The sequence below is a fragment of the Ictalurus furcatus genome, chromosome 14 (genome assembly GCF_023375685.1).
Source record: "Ictalurus furcatus strain D&B chromosome 14, Billie_1.0, whole genome shotgun sequence".
NCBI classification, from domain to species: domain Eukaryota; kingdom Metazoa; phylum Chordata; class Actinopteri; order Siluriformes; family Ictaluridae; genus Ictalurus; species Ictalurus furcatus.
In genome coordinates, this window is record NC_071268.1 from 26,625,821 (window position 1) to 26,643,427 (window position 17,607).

General features: G+C 44.8%; 1 protein-coding gene across 2 annotated transcripts in view; it reads left to right on the forward strand.

Annotated features, from left to right (window-relative positions):
* Positions 1-2,091: 2,091 nt before the first annotated feature.
* The window catches only part of ctnna1 (catenin (cadherin-associated protein), alpha 1), a 117,000-nt gene continuing 101,484 nt past the window's right edge, over positions 2,092-17,607 (forward strand). Inside the window, exons 1-4 of one of the 2 annotated variants that reach the window (XM_053642152.1) lie at positions 2,092-2,389; positions 5,524-5,642; positions 5,817-6,012; positions 17,418-17,584. In XM_053642152.1, the coding sequence (XP_053498127.1) occupies positions 5,538-5,642; positions 5,817-6,012; positions 17,418-17,584 (468 nt within the window). In that variant the 5' untranslated portion in view covers positions 2,092-2,389; positions 5,524-5,537. The remainder of the gene's footprint in view (positions 2,390-5,523; positions 5,643-5,816; positions 6,013-17,417; positions 17,585-17,607) is intronic. The other variant, XM_053642151.1, reaches the window with a different exon arrangement.

Consider the following 17,607-nt stretch of genomic DNA (forward strand, 5'->3'; position numbering starts at 1 on the left):
TCTTACTTCACATTCTGTATTTCATGTGATTAAGAGTGCACAAAAACATTCTCAGTGTGTTGTAATTATTTTGTCCCACACTTTTCTAAAAGTAAAGCTACGCCTGCTTTGAAAATAAACACGTCCTGACCAAAGCCAGTGACTAAGCCCCTTACTTCCTGTGTGTGTGTGTGTGTGTGTGTGTGTGTGTTTGTGTGAGTTTCATTGTGAGCCGCGCCCTAAATCTCACCTGATAAGCGTGTCTGGATTCGCACCGTGACGTCACATACCCGGACATTCCAGGAAGCGGTCAGGAGGTTGCCAGATTGTGGTGTTTCAACTTCGAACTTCATACAAAACCCCCCCAACATTTATAAAGCTGAGATAACTTCAGTGTGAGAAAAGAGAGAGAACAAAGGGACCAAATATTAATTAAAAAAAAAATAAAGTGAATTAATATCAGTATTATTTTTTGGTTGGCTGGTCCGTATTGTATTTTTGCCTCATTTTTACTCCCCATTTAAAAAATAAAAAATAAAACATCCTTTATTAGTTTTGTCACAAGTAGTGAGAGATGTTTTTATGAAACATATGAACAGTGTAGGTAAAGTGATTAGGTCTAAATGTGGACGTGATATGCGTCCGGTGTTTCCAGGACACGCTCCAGATCCACCGCAGGCTCGAACAAAGTAAATCCATTAATCAAGGTTTATTAATTCATTCATTTTCAATAGAGTCGGTCTCATGTAAATTAATTTAATATGTGCTGTTTAAGACGTTTCAGTCTAGCAATCTAAGACCTTAGCTACGTATCTTGGAAGGGTCATATTACCTTATGGAATATGGAATATTAAGTTATATTGTATCCATATTGCATAATACTGTATATAATATGTAAAGAATAAAACACAACTCAGAGTGGAGTTACTCTCAGCAGCCCAAAGTTGATCATTTTCCTATAAAATAACATCAAGAAGTGTGTTAATCTACTTACACTGTGATTACAACTTTTATTTATTGTAGAAAAACACATAATGGTTTTTTAAAAATCTATTTATAGTTGCATTAAGTTAGGTAGTTAGTTCCTGTTCTCCATAAACCTCATCAGTCTCTCTTGTTGCACTTGTTTGAATTTAATAAGACAAAAAAAACAAACAGAAAGCCCCCACAGCTTGTCATGTAAAGATGTAATGACAACCCGTAATGCACAAACTCCTCTGTCCTGAAGACCTTCCACTGTTTAACACCATCATAATCAACGCTACTATGTGCTTCTTTGTTAAATAACGACACATGCGTTTTAATTTGTTTATTATTAGGCTTAGATTATGTGCAGTGTCCGTAATAAACCTAGGTGTGATATAAACCTGGGATTGGTAACTGCTGTTTTAAAGAAATTAATCAACATCTTCTAGCACGTTTGCCTCACACCTCCGGGGTCCGGGGTTCGATTCCGACCGTGGCCCTGTGTGTGTGGAGTTTGCATGTTCCCCCCGTGCTGCGGGGGTTTCCTCCGGGTACTCCGGTTTCCTCCCCCAGTCCAAAGACATGCATGGTAGGCTGATTGGCATGTCCAAAGTGTCTGTAGTGTATGAATGGGTGTGTGAGTGTGTATGTGATTGTGCCCTGTGATGGATTAGCACCCTGTCCAGGGTGTACCCCACCTTGTGCCCCATGCTCCCTGGGATAGACTCCAGGTTTCCCCGTGACCCTGAAAAGGATAAGCGGTATAGAAGATGGATGTATGGATGGATGTATGGATCAACACCTTCTGACTAATCAGAATCGATTATTCAACATCAACGTTATAAATATATTATCCTTAACACACACACACATACACACACACACACACACATATATATATATATATATATATATATATATATATATATATATATATGTATATATTAGGTCATATAAAAATATTATATTACCTACAACAGATGTATTCTTAATGCAAAGAGGTTGTGTTATTACAATAAACTAAAGAGAACAGCAAATAAAAAATAAATAAAGTTTACAATCTGGCAACTTGGTTAAAAACTAGTAACAAGCACTAATGCCCTATAAATATAAACGCGTTCTTTCGTCCACTCTGGCAACCGCGTCCTCCTCCCATAGCTGATCCCAGCAGCGGTGTGAGGAAAAGCGAGACCGCATTCAAAGCGAAACTCTTTAAAACAAAGCAAACTTTCTGCTTACGGCTTCATCTGAACGTCTATAAACACAGACAGGGATTAAAGGTGCACGTTTGGGACTTTTCTTCGCCTTCCGGTGTGTTGGTGAGTTTTATTTTTGAGGGAAATAAGCGAGAGGAGAAAAGTTTTCAGCAGGACGGGAATTTTTTTTAAATCCTCCATTTTGAAGCGCGTCACTCAAATTGTTTAGGGTTTTTTTTTTGTTGTTGGTAAGTTTATAACTTATAAACAAGCATTATTATTACGTCTTCCTTCTTGTTTTACTTGTCTTCTAACTACTCGTTTGATGTTTAACTCCCCACGAAACTTTAAGTTGGCGTTTAACCGTGTTGTGGGAATGCCATGGTGGGGGCAGGTCACGGGCTCGCGCTCGCGCTAGGCTTAAACTGTTTTGTTTTAGTCTTTAAATATTTTTCTGACTCTGTCAACTCCTTTTAGCTTTGGAGAGGATATATTATACTTATAAAAACATCTTTTATAATTTGTTACAGTTGCTAAATGTGGAGAGAGGACGAGTTTTTGAACGCTGCTTGCTAGCTAGCACGACCTAGTAACTAGCCAACGTTACTTAGTTACAAGTTTGCGCATGCGCAGAAGCGTGCTAGGACACTCGCTCATCTCGAGTTTAAACAGTGTTTGTTTAATGTGAGGTTTTAAAGCACCTAGGTTCAGAAAAATACTCTAATTGGACACCAGTAGTGTTCAGCGATGTGGGCTGCATCCTAAATCCCTCCCTGCACCCTACATAGGTGCCCTATAATACTGACTTATACACTATTTAACGGGTTATAAAGCCTGTGGGAGATGATTTTGTCTTCTTGGTTAATATCTGATGTCTTCTACAGAGTTATTTCTGCTTTGTGAATCCCTTAAAACTGGACGGCGTGTTAAGGAGAGTGGATGTGATGGAGTTTATCCTCTGCATTCAGGTGAAAGCTCTGCGTTCGAGCCGGACGATACGCGGTCCGATCTCGGTGTCGCGGTCCGATCTCGGTGTCGCGGTACGCTTGGTCAGGTGTATTCTCGGTACTGTTTAAACCCCAGCTGATTGCATCACACCGCTACACCGTGAGCTCTTTCGTAGACCGGTGTACGGGTTGGTAGATGATGGCGATGGACACTAGCGATAGCGGTATTTCGACATCGAGGCTGAAACTGTGAGTATCGCATAATATCGACACCCATTCGATAGATTGGATCTTGAGTGGTGGAGCGGGTCAGAACGACTTGTATTTCGGCTTCGTGCGTCTCAAGGAAGGATGTGTGTGCCTTCTAGCCTGTTGGTGGCAATTGGTTAAAACTGAATTAGGGGGGAAAATATAAATTAATATTTTTGATTTATTATTTTTTTTAAATCAGTACACTCGTTTATAAAAAATAAATAAATAAATAAATAAATAAATACCCACGTAGATTAAAAACATGACTTGCACAACACTACAGATTTTTCCATTCCAGTACGTTTTGTTACACTTATGGGTTTTTGGCAGACGGCCTTATACAGAGCGACTTACCGTTATCACATTTATACAAGTGAGCTGTTGAGTGTTAAGGGCCTCGCTCAAGGGCCCAACAGTGGTAACTTGAACTCCTGACCTTCTGATCAGTCACCAGAGCCTTTAACCACTGATGCACCGCTGCCCTGTACCCTAAACGTACATGATGTTAATATAAAAAAGTAGAAATGTGTTCATCTTTCTAGGTTGTATTTTATTCCAAATCTGATCTCTTCCATTTGTTACAGGATCGGATTCAATTCATTTCTTTTCTCTTTAACAACAATAAAGTCACGTTATTGGTTTTTTTTTTTTTTTTGTGTGTTTTTTGGCTGGTGCAGGTCCTGGGTATCAGATTGGTGCCATCTCTACTAAAAAAACAAAAAACAAACCCCAAGTCCTTAAGTATAAACTTAAAACATGCAGCGTAAGATTATTTAATATATATATATATATATATATATATATATATATATATATATATATATAATATCTTTTGTAAGTTTTGTCATTGAGCAGTTTGAGCAAACTGTTGTTTTCCCCTCAGACTGTTGGACGTGTCCCTTTTTAAGGACGATTTACACTTGCTGTTAACTCCCTCTGCACGAGATGGCTGACTCGTTTGGCCAGCGCTCGTTTGGCGTGTCGCTCAGAAACGAACGCGCCGTGTCCGTGTGCCGCGCTACCGACGTAGATAGACGGGCCGTCTAGTGGACGCTGCGTTTAATCGCGCGGACGTACTCGCGAGAATGTGAAGGATGCGTAGAAACGTGACGTGCCCTGCCAGAGTTCTACACTCCCTCCCAACAGCCCCTAAACCCTTCAGTGTTCCTGTTTAAACCCCGCCCGCCGTACGTGATGGCTGATCGATAGCTCTCCAGTCAGCATGCCGGGGGCGGATAAGAGAACCGGGTCAGGGACACGTGATCGTTTGAGCAAGTCCCCGGTGTCTAGTTTGTACTTCCTTTTTTTTTTTTTTGGATTTTTAAATGTAAGCTTTAGGTTCACCGACTCTACTGCGCCCTTGGAAATCAGACAGAAGAAGCCTCTTGTGTGCTCTTCTCTGTGTCTAGGGTTTAGACCAGAAAGAGGGCAATGAGAGAAAATACCAACAATGCACATTTTAACAGGCCGTATCAGACCCGTACACCTTTACACGTTTCGTGTAGGAGCTCTGCGTATTCCCGGGTGTCTGGTTTAGATGATGGATCGTGACATTTGGCACCTACGATAGATATTATTACTACCACGGACATGCCAAATACCTTCGCCGTCTAAGCTGGGACGTTAGTGTATGACGGACTTCAGGGTTAATATGCTGGATAAGTCATGAATAGGTGCGTCTCCCACTCTCCTGTCGTCTTTCTCTTAATATTCAGCCCGAATGTAGAACACACGGCGGTACTGTGCCTGCTTATACCACTGTGCCGATGAACTCTCGATTCTGATTGGTCAGGAGGTGCTGATTCATTTTCTGAGGGTGTGAAGAGGAGCTGCCATGTTTCGTGGATGTAGCTAAAAATGGATAAAAAGTACACACCGTTTTTTAATAAGTAAAAAAATGAGCTGTTAAAGGAAAATAATCAGCTTCCTGATGGTAACACTAACTGCTTTATCACTTAAATACATGTCCGTGGCTTTTGACTGATTTTGCTGAATATATATATACACACACATATACACACACAGTTTATTAAGAACGAAGATGTCTTGCAAGCTGTTAGGGGGTAAAAAAAGTGTCTTGGCTAGCTCGCAAGGTTCTTGTCTGGCAATATATGATGGATAACGAAGCGTTCATGCTTAATTCAGGAGATGAAAATGAGTTTATTTATTTTTTGCCTTCGCAGAACCTCCCGAGAACATGACGGCCATTAACACTCCCAACATCAACTTCAAATGGGATCCCAAGAGCCTGGAGATCCGCACGCTGGCTGTGGAAAGACTCCTGGAGCCGCTCGTCACGCAGGTAGAGATCAGTCAGCGATAAAAGGCGGTGTCTTATTACTTTCGTTTCGTCGCACCGTGTTGGATTTTTCTGTGTATTCTCGCCATCAGTGACGTAGATGTGCGTCTCGCACGTTCCGGACTGTGTGGGTTTTTTTTAATATATATAAATAAATAACCTGCGCTTCGGTTCTAGGTGACCACTCTGGTGAACTCGAGCAACAAGGGTCCGTCCAACAAAAAGAAGGGGCGCTCCAAAAAGGCGCACGTTCTGGCCGCCTCGGTGGAGAGCGCCACGCAGAACTTCCTGGAGAAAGGTGAGAAGATCGCCAAGGAGAGCCAGTTCCTCAAAGAGGAGCTCACCGCCGCCGTGGAGGACGTCCGCAAGCAAGGTACGTTCCTCTTGTGCGGCGTCTCCGCAGGATCTGAATACAGAAAGAGCTGCTTTTGTTGAACCGCCCCCCCCCTTTTTTTTTTCCCTCTCTTCTCTCTTAAACCCGCTCTTGTTCACTTCCCTTCGCAGTTTCCTCTCTGTGAAATCAGACAGGTTTTTTTTGTTTCTGTTTTGAGGTTGCGTTTCAGGTGGAATGTGTCAGGTGAGTGATGGACATCAAAAGGCACAGCTATCAGATGCGGTTCTTCAGAAATACAGTTTATAAGGCGTGTTCTTCCAGCCGTATCTTTCTGCTTTCGCTTTTCACAGCTGAAAACACACGCTCCTAGCTAGCATCCAAATAAAAAAAAAAAAACCACCTCGACCTGAAACTTCAGCTCGTCGACCTCTTCTCGCCACCACTTCCTTCCCTGTTTACAGAGTGGCGTCGGACCAACATGGCCGCTCGCACTGCGAATAGTCTAGAGTTCTCCTTCTGTTATGAATCGCGTTCCCTCTGATCCCTAGAATCCGTTCGGATCCGGAGCGAGAGAGCGCTGCTTAGACGCGCGCGGTTGTTTTAGTGCGATGTGATGCGATTTTATTTATTTTGTGTGCATGTTCCCGCCTGCACCGTGTAGAGGAACACGCCAGGGTCCCACGCAACCAAGACCGAACGCCGAATCCGTTAAAGATCTGTTCCTAATCTGATTTGCTTGCTCACGTAAACAGAGGCTGTGTTTAGTTTTAAACCGGTCGCACCACTTTCTCTGCGTCTCCGTGTCTGGTTGATTGCATCATTACACGCCTCTTTTGCTTTCCCGTGGAGGAGGCGGAGGAGGCAGGTTAAGTGAGACGGTTTCCTCTGTCAGATTCACCTGCTCCCTGTTTTGCTCCTGGCTTGTTTGCTATGAATATCTGAAAAGCCTGTTGATTTTAATACGATGTGACTGAGGCGCTGTGCTCGGAAACCGCTCCTTCATTTTGTGTGTGTGTGTGTGTGTGTGTGTGTGTGTGTGTTTTAAACAATGCGCATCAACTCCAGGTGACTGGAGCGACGGCGCTTTCGGCGCTCGGCTCCCCTCTCGGGGGGCTGAAGGGGTTTTTGCATCGCGTCGTGCACAGATCTCCACGCGTTGCTAGCTACCGTATGCAGCACTTTGCATTAACGAGGCATTAGCATGCCCCTCACTCGACCCTTGCTGCCGTGTGCTGCGCCGTATGGGTGGTTACTGTTTATCAGAAATGGGTGCGTATGGTGAATATCTTCTGCTGCGTCTTCAGAATTGAAAAGAAAAGTCACGTCCGGTGGAATTTTTGCTGTTTAGTGTATTCCTGCAACCACGAGCGTGCTTACAACAGCTCCGTGCCAAATCACTTCAATTACTCGCTCCTGTGAAGGTAGAGTTCGCTTCCCGCTCGAGGAAAACGCAACTCCTTTCAATCTAAAAGCAAATATGAAGGGAAAGAATGCGCTAGAGTTCAGTTTTGTCAAAGTTAAGGGATTAATATAAACCACTAGACGGTGTGCTGTTCTGGGATGATGATCAACGTGGAGCTGTTAGCACGCTGAAGTTGATTGTTTTCCTGTAACAGCCTGCTCTGACGTGGTTTATTCCTCTTACACCTCAATTTCTTTTCTTTTTTTTTTTTTTTTAAATTCATGAATGACACGTTGCACTTTTAACCGTTTATGGTTGCATTTTATGTCGTGGAACATCCATAAACAGTCTTTCCATCACAAGCCCCCCCCCCCCCCCCTCTCGTGTTGGAGAAACCGTAATAAATCGTAAACATTGCTGTACTGAAGACTGCCACGAAAGCGCTGACGCTGGAGACTCCTTCCGTAAGTCTGTCTGCCTCCCTGCAGGGAAACGGTGAATGAGCCGTTACCATGGAAACGATCACGGGCGTTAATATGAATCTGTGACTTGGAGCCTCGCTGCTGTTATAAAACGTTCATAAAATAAGCACTTCTTTTGCGCGTAACGCAGCCTAATCGTCCGTGTTTAACGGCCGGTTCGTGAGGCGTGCGTGTAAAGAGCGGACGCTACGGAGAGTCGATATTTTAACGCGTTAGTTTTCTGTGATCTCTAATAAGATTTAATCAGGTCTCTCTTTTCGGAGAGTGTATTCCTGACCATTCGTTCAGTCGTGGATGTTGGTCAGCGTGCGATTATTGTGGAGAACACACCAGTCATGAAGTACTTAACAGTCTGAACACGGCTTTATTTATTTATTCTTTTTTTCTCTGTCTTTTCTATAAGGTCACGATCTGGTGCAAGTATGTCAGGTTTCTTTACGGCTTTATCCGAGTCCTAACCCGCGTGTGAATGGCTTCGTTTAAACGACTCGCTCGTCAGAGTATTTTGAAACTCTTAAACGTGTCGAGGGGAAAAGATTTTCATCGTTCGTGGGCTGGAGATTACCCATAACCACCCAGCCGTCTCATTCGGATGGTATCTGGGGTCGGGACGTGACCCGAGAAAGCGCCGCGTACGTCCAAGCCCGATTCCGTAGGGCCGAGTCACTTCTCAGGGACGGAGTCGTCGTTATTCTGGAGGACAACCTCGTGGCGTTCTGCTATACGGTCTCCTCAGTGTTAACCCTCTCTGCGATTTTACGATCGTGCCGCACACCAACAAAGATATAAACTAGCTCGTTATCTTCGCTAGCGTTACCCAACGCTGACCTCCGGCTAGAAGAAGACCAAAGAAAGTGTCTCCTCACCTTTTAAACGAGTTACACTGTGTGTGTAAGTGTTTACTGTAGAGCACGTCCATGCCTCGACCCTTGAGGTCAAGTTTTTCTGTGAAGGAGCTGCTAATCTTTCATTCAGTACGTTTACATGGACGACAATAATCCGATATTAAGACGATACTCTGATTAAGAAACTAGCATGTAAACGGAGATTATTGATGACCGTAATCCGATTTAAAGTCCTACTCGAATTAAACACAAATGGAGTTAAGACGTGTGGCGTATTCCTGTTTTAGTCGCGTTATCGACGTGCGTTATAGACATGTACACACCCAAAACTGTCTACGGTTCCATAACGGAGACGTATGTCGATACGTGAAATTCTGGAGGGAACGTCGGACGGCGTGGCGCGGGGACGTAATGACGTGTGCCGTTAATCCATCTATGTTCTATAACATGAAAGGAGTATTCTAAAAGCGACTCATGTAAACACCTTAATCACAATATCGTCTTATTCAGAATAAGGTCAATAATTAGATTACTGCTGTCCGTGTAAACGTAGTCACTGTTTATGAATTCTAGGTAAAAATTCCGACGTTTTTGTGCATCAATGTGAAATCATTACAGAGAATTTAGTTTCATTCAAGCTCTTGTTGTTTTCCGATGTCCTTGGAATGTCTCGGTCCAAACTGGGGCAGATTCCGGGTGTTTGGTGGTGTTTGGAGTAACACGTCTGACGTCTGCACGCTGCGGTGTGAATTATTGGGCGGTGTTGGCCCGGGCGAGTGTGTACTGTAGAGCGCACACCAGCAGTCTGCTCTGACACTCTGGAGTGCGAGATTCGATTTGGGACTCTCTCGTCGGTACGGAATAAAGAGCCAGACCGCCCGTGACGCTTCTGTTTGTACGGTGTGGATCTCTAGCGGCTTACGACCGCGCATCTCATGCGGTACCGGAACCCGAAACGCTCGTCGTTTAGGCGCGTTACCCTGCGCCGGAGCCCTTGTATAAATAACAGCACCGTAAATTAGGTTATTCAGCAGCACAACGGTATTAAATGGCTTATTTCGTTCGATTATAACCCGAGCCGCAGCTTGTCGGCGCTTTAAAAATGAGCAGAGCCTGCTGGGAAAAAATTGCTACGTGATGTACGGTCAAGGATCACCGAACGTCTGTTCATCCTCCGACAGTACGGTTCATCCCTCGTGGCTAAATCACCGGCCCCTAAAACCCATTTACGCCTATTCTCAGCCTTATCGTAATGGCCGCCATGAGCCGAGAACAACCCGGCGTTTTCGTTATGTACTCTCTGCACGCTGCGATGAAAGTATATCATTTGTCAGGGCTGCGCGACGCTCGGACTTCCTCCGAAACGGTCCGCACACAGGCTAAAGATACGGCAGATAAGGTATGATTGTGGTCCGGCTGTTGTACTGCTTATTCCTGATCATATCGCCAGCAGCTGAGACGACGCTTATTCTCTACAGAGAACTCGAACGCCAGGTCGAGGGCTCAAGATCCGTATCTCTGGATATTTGGCGATTGAGACGTGCCCATAAGGAAGCTGAATAATATTTTAGGCCCAGGGTGATATCAAAGCTTTATAATGTAGAGATCTTACTGCTCTTATTTATACACAATAGCTTTTTATACCCTTTGAAAAGATGGATCAGATACGAATAAATGAAATCTAGAGTATATTTTGGTCGCCGTAAGGACGCCTAGGCCTAAAAACATAAAACGCCGACTTTATCCCAGGAGCAGCGCACGTGACGTGTCGAGTCTTCATGGATCGCAGCTTGAAGTGTATAATCCGAGTCGTTTTGTTCCGAGTGCGAGGCTTAATCCGAGGTCTCTCTACTCTTCGTGGTATTTTACAGAGGGATTTTTTTAAAGTCCCTTTGAAGTGCCTCGATTATTCGACACGTCGAGGTAATTCACACTGAAACAGGAAGTCGGAGTGGAACGTATTGAGTAGCTCCTCCCACTTTAAAAAAAAAAAACAAAATTGAAGTTGAGAATATTGAGTGAATGAATTCGAGACCTTTCCTTCTTCTTCTTCTTGCTATTAGAAAACCTGATGTGATTTCTCTCGCTCAACACCGGCACCGTTTGGTAAGGTGATTTTAATGTCGTTGTGGGCGGGGCACTTCAGCTTCTAGAGTGTTTTGATCGGACAGAAAATGTGACGAGAAGCTGAAGTGCAGGATGAAGTCGTTAAAATCGGGTGATCCGTATCGGTGGTGTAGAGAGACTGTTTTGAATGCGTGTAGAGTTTTGTCATTGTTTTGGAGAACACTAGCTTTATAGATAACCTGAAGACTAAAAGTATTCATACTAAAAGCCACAAGACGTCCTTTTATTATTATTATTATTATTATTTTCCCCCCATGGGGATTTTAAGTGCTTCCTCCAGCATCGTATATATCTACAAACTGGTTATAGACTCGCGCGAACACAACTCCCAGGGTTTTAAAGATTTGAGAGTCGTATCATAAGAACCTCTTTTTGTTTCTTGTGGAGGAGAATCATAGAAGTTCTTCATAGCCCTTCAGATAAGCGTTCTCATCATGTGGGACACTATATTCCGTGTGAATATAAAAGGATACGTTTAAAAGCGAAGCCTCTCCTTATCTCTCGGAGTCTTGGTGTCGATTTACGGCGTGTCCTCTAACGCTGGTTATTGCGTATCTTGCGAGAGATTCAAACGAACCTCTTTTAATTGAAATCTTAGTCTCGATTTAATTCCCGATCGGCGTTGAACTGCTGCACGTGTCTGGCGCGGCGTCGAGGGATTTAATGGAGGAGTAAACGCTCGTCGATACTGTCGAGGCGTTATAATGGCAGATGGAGGGTAATGTCGTGCCGCTACCCCGGGCGAGAACGGAGTACACGCCTCTCTTTTCCACGGCCAGCCGGAGGCTTTCGTCAAGAGCGTAGACGGACCAGGGTTTATCAAAGACACGCCGATCCTACCGGGCTCGGGCGAACGTCCGTATCGATCCCGCCCTCGGGAGAGAAAAGACCCCCCCCGGGGTAGGTTTATCTACAGAGTGCTAAGCGCCATATATATACATTTTGTTCTTTTCTTCTCTAGAGCTTTCAATTCCTGAGCTTGAGGTTGACTTTGGTGCTTGGAGCCTTAAATATAATGGTGTGAATATTGTGGGTTGTGATTTTTTTTTTATCAGTGTAACAACAAAATAATCAGTCCCAGCCCTCACTTCGAGAGCCTCTGATGTAACAGCCTACAGGTTTTATTATTATCGCACACAACATTGCGTAACTCCTGTATGATCGGAAGTCTTAACCTGTTTGTTTTTGTATCTATTCGGCCGTAAATCTATTTAACGGCTGCACTGTAGCAGTCCAACATCAAAAGCTTTAAACCATCGTGTGCGTGTGAGAGAGACCAGAGATGATGATCCTACTACAGTCTCTTAATGTTTTCATTACTGTAACCTTATTAAAACGCTGGAAATAAGAGAATACGACGTCGTGATCACGTACGTCGTGTTTAGAGGAGTTCTCTTGGTAATTTCCCCTCAGGGTCATGCTCGCGATGAAAACAAACCCGGACCTGTCTAACGGCTAGGTCTGTTCAGTACTAGATCCCTGTAGGCTCCTGTTCATGAGTCGAGTGCGCGAGTGTGTGATATTTGTATAGCGACGTCAGTAAAGCGGAGTCTGCTGTGTAAAAAAGGCTTTTGATTAGAGAGGTTTAGCATCGACCGAATATATGAGCAGATTTGCTTCTGCTTCTTTCTCTCTCGATGACATTGATAGCTGCCTCGGACACTGTTTGTAGCTGCGTTCGGAGGTTCTTGCTCCGCCGTCGACCCGGCGCTTTTCTGAGCTGGGTTTCTGCCGGATGTTTTTGACACGTCGTGGTGTCGCTGAGCTTTGAATGATGTTTGTAACGCTAACGCAACAGCAGTGCTCTCACAGAGAACCAAGGAGAACTTTATCATGTTCCGTCAATTCTCTCGGGTAAAATGTGTCCCGTCACCACAGTTCAGTGCGTTGTGAGGAGTAAAACACTTGCGGGTGTTCTGCTGGGGGAGAATAACTACCGGCAGGATGATGTGAGGAAGCAGAGTTACTGTTGCCTCCAGAAGCTGATTATTTTCCTACAGCGTCACGTCCTGAGAAGTTTTATTTCTCAAAACATGGCTACAATTATTATTATTTTAAATTTAAAGAATGATGCTTGGTTGTTTTTATTATTTTAATTAACTTATTTATCTCCCTGTTTCTAGTTACACTTAATGTTTGCGCAAGTTATTTCCTCTTCTCACCTGCATTAAAGCGGCTGTAAGCATACTTTTCTCCAACATGGACACTCTCTCTCTCGCGCTCTCTCTCTCTCTCTCTCTCTCTCTCTCTCTCTCTCTCTCTCTCTCTCTCTCTCTCTCTCTCTCTCTCTTAAACTTAAGACCACTTAAAAAAAAAAAAAAAAAAAAAACCCGCCTGTCATATAAGAGAAACCAAAAGCTTAAACTCCTGAAGACTTTCCTGTGGTGGAAAACTTCTTGTTACAAAGTGCTGACACTGGAGACTCCTTCCATAAATGTTAAACAAGCATCTCCTTGGAGAAAACTTCACCACATCTACGATATTTTTCTCTCTTTCAGCTCGGCCCACGTGGCGCGTCTTCTGTACGAGTCCCCGTGGACGAGCTGTCGCTATGGAAACTAGAACGTATCCGAACAAGAATCTGTAGCGGCGCTAGTGTCCGAGCTTCTGTTTATACGAAATCAGTCGACGCCTTCTGACCAATCGGGATGCGGAATTTAGCATCACTGTGGTGTAAGTGGAACTCTTTCTGTCCTGAGCAGCGATCACGCTTTCCCCCCCCCCGTCTCTGTGACTATGGGGTCCGGATTAAAAACGAGACTGTGGTCAGCCGATTTGTCACCCAAACAAATCCCTCTTTGGCTGGATCTCGGCGTGGACGAGTTGGGATTTATCTGCTGAACGTGGTCAGCTTTGCATTATCGCTACGCACAGTGTGAAGTGGGGTCGTGTTTATGGAGATTGTCCCTGAAGCGTTGCTTTATTCCTCCAGGGCACCGAGTCCCTGCAGTAGGAGAACTCGCTCTGCTTCCCCAGCAGAAAGCTAATGGAAACCTTTGCACTCCTACAGCATAAAATGGACACCCGGCTGTTCCTAAAGCTGCAGCAGAGCTCGTGCTTTCTTTCTGCACGCTGGCAAAAGTGGTTTTCCCTCTGACGGCGTTTATATACATATAGTAATACTGTAGTCATGGTGACAACAGTGCTCTTAAATCCTCAAATCCGATTGGTGGTTTTCATTTTTTGTATCGCAGTAGGGCCGCTCCCTCCAAATCGCAGGTTTGTATTAAACGGCCGGTCTCGCATGTTATCGTTTCTATAGTAACAGTTACTCTGGGACTCGTATGGTGGTCGCTTAACATAAATGGACTCGAACGGTGCGTAGCAGTCGATTACGGTGAGGTTTTCTGCGAGACGTTTATATAACGTTGATGAGCGGAGTCTCCCGTGTCAGCATTGTTGACGGTACGACCGTCCGTAGCTGCCGAGCGAGAACAGGAACGAGCTCGTTTCAGACGCTCCGCGTCGTTAAATGTAACCGTAAACCGTTAAAAAGCGCATTGTCGTCCTCAAAAAAAAACCCCATTTGTCAGTGTTGGCAAATCGCTGCAGTTTAAGAGGAATAAAACGCTCCGAGACGTCCTGTTGTGCATCCCAGACCAAAGTTCCACGTTTACAGCTGAAACCTGTGCCGGACTCCGTGCTCTGGAATATATCGGAAACGCAAACGAACGGGAGTTCACGGTGTGTGCGGACTCGAAATCCTACCTACGAGCACCGCAATCCCTGGAGACGGAACATCCAACGATAGTGGACGCTTCTAACCAAAACAAACCAGGAACGAGGACACCACTACAACCTGCTGGATCCCAGGACGTGGCGGTATCCGTGGTAACGAGCGAGCGGACACGGCTGCCTTACAGGAAGAATCGGAGAGGGCAGAATCCCGCCTTCGGACGCCAAACCTCTGATGGACCGCCACGTAATGGACAAATGGCAAGTGGAATGGGGGAAAAATGAACACCATCTACGCCATGAATGCTTACTGAACAGGTCAAGAACCTCCTAAATGCCAACGTCGCCACTCTCCATCGCGTATAAAGCATGTTCTTTTAGCTTGCCCTGTCCTCGATGTTCCGAGAGAACATCTTTTAAGCGGGGCACGTTTATCCGTCTTCACGAGTTGATCTAAAGAAACGGACACGTTGCACAGACTCATTTAACCTCTTAAACCAGGTGTTTTCTCTTCCTTCGTGACGTCGTGAATAATGTATAGAAGAGCGGCGGTAAACCGGAATACTACTGCCGCACGCTGTAGGAAGTCGATCAGCCCTGTGGGTTTGTGACCCAAACTCTGCATCATCACAACACCTCGTAGTTGATGATTTTCCTATAACAGCATGCTCACCACGTGCTTTATTTCTTACTCGTCTGACGTGGAAGGCCGAGCAGCGTAGTTCAGATTTTTGTTTGGCTTTAAAAATATATATATGTAGGAATTTATACGACTACGCGTACTCGATTCGTTTAATTTTATCATTGTTTTTATTTATTTATTTATCTTTTGAGTGAGTTTGCGCCGAGTCACATCATGAATGGGTTTAATTCTCCAGGGACGTACCCGGAACGTCATGAGATCCACGTGGGTGTCGTTTACTCCGTAGAAACGCCGATCAGAGTTTCCATGTTAGCGAAGACCCAGTTTTAGTTTTATTTGCCCCTCGTGCCAGTTCTCAGATCCTCTGGAGATTTATTATTGTATATTCTAGACTTCATTATTAACCATGTTCCAGCTGCCGTTCGTCAGCGCCACATGTTGGGAGAGTCCCGGCGAGCACGCTTTGCTGCGTGGAAACCTGCGACGCCACCTTTCTATAAAGAGCTAAAGATCTAAAGAGAAGAACCGTGACTTCTGCGGAGACAAAATCCAGAGACGGGAAGCTTGACTCGTTCTGTGTGTGTTGGTTTTTAAAAAAAAAAAAAAAAGTGTGAAGCTGAGGCTGCTGTTAACAAGTTTAGTTTGTAGAGTCGAAGTGCTTATCCTGGTGGAGTCGTTCTGCCGACGTGGGGAAGCACAGCGCTCGAGTTGAGCTTTCTACCTCATTTAACACCTCTGATACAGCTCTTCAGGAGGGAGAGGAGGTCAGCAACCCCGACTCGATCAACAGGAAGTTTTCTTTTTCTACTTGTTGGACGAGTGAAGTTACCAAAAAAAACAAACCCGAGACGAAACCCTGGTGTCGGTTATTTCAGCACACTGCTGGACAGAAACGCCAGAACGTATACGCTGCATGTCCTGGACGTCTGCGCTAGCACTTTCCCCAACCCTGCTTACGTTTGTGTTTAGTTTATTTGGTAAGTTTGTTGCACTTTTATGCCCTTTACGCTCTTCTACCACAGAGGCGAACAAAAAAATATCTTCAATATAGGCAACTATTTCTCTGTCGTCGTCATAGAGACTTGAATGTTTTGGTCTTTTTGTAAATGTATGAAGGAGTTGAACTGTGAAGTGCTTCAGTAAAAAAAAAAGGTATACAAGCTTGAAATTGTCTTGTTGTGGGGTTTTTTTTTTTTTTTTGTGTTTTTACTTTCCCCCTGAATTTCTCCCTAACGTGGTCTCGGCCACTTCCCACCCACCAGTCAGCTCTCCCCTATACGACTGCTACCAGACCCAGGAGGTTGAAGAGGATCGCTCGATTCCTCCGAGAGCCGCTGCATCACAGGCCAGCGTGACGCACCCTGACGAACCCGCCCTCTCCCACACACCCGAGCTCACAGACGCACACGATCGCCTAGTGTCCCCGTTCTCGACGAGGAAAGTCAGTTAGTCCCTCCAGGATTTTGCGATCGCACACGTTAGCTCAAAATCACACAAACTCCGCTATATTCGCAGGAGCTTGCAGTTTTTCAAAATGACCGCCGGGTTTTTATTTATTTATTTATTTATTTATTTATTTTTGCGTTATTTTTCTCACATTTGGGCCGAGATACACCGCCACGACGTGCGCTCGGCCGAAGCCCTCTTCGATTCGCGTGCGTCAAACGAGGAGAACTAAAAGGTCTCCTTTTCCAACAAACATCACCGTGAAAGACCGCGCGAACCCATTTCCTGTGTCGAGCCTTTCTAACCACACCGATCAAGGGAGCCTGAAATGGTTCTGGTTCTATTGGAGAATCGTCCTCTCGAATTCAGTCTAAATGTGGAAACGGGTTTAATATTCGTTATAGAACGATCTCGTAATGAGAAACGCTGAACTACTCTTGCTATGCTGCTGTTTTTCCTGAAGCGCGTGCAAACTAGATTTCTGTGTACAAGGAAGCTTGTGTGTATGACCATACACTTCTTAAATCTTCGGTTGCATTATGATTCCATTAATAATTAAAGATTTTATGCTCCTATTTGCTGTAGCAACTCTTGGACTAACTCCTATGTGATGTAGTGTGTAAGAATATTGTGGCTTAAGCACCATTATTTTACTATCTTTAGTGGAATTCCTGACGTTCTTCACGCAGTCTTCAGCTCCACTCTGTATAATGTATGAAAACTGGCACATTTACAGCCTGCGTCTGTGTCTAATCTCTCTCTCTCTCTCTCTCTCTCTCTCTCTCTCTCTCTCTCTCTGTGTGTGTGTGTGCGCCTATTTCCAGGAGAGTCCATGCGTCAGGCCTCGGGCGAGTTTGCCGAAGACCCCTGCTCCTCGGTGAAGAGAGGGAACATGGTGCGAGCGGCTCGCGCTCTTCTCTCAGCCGTCACACACCTGCTGGTGTTGGCCGACATGTCCGACGTCTACCTGCTCCTTCTACAGCTCAAACTGGTGATGTGTACACACACACACAC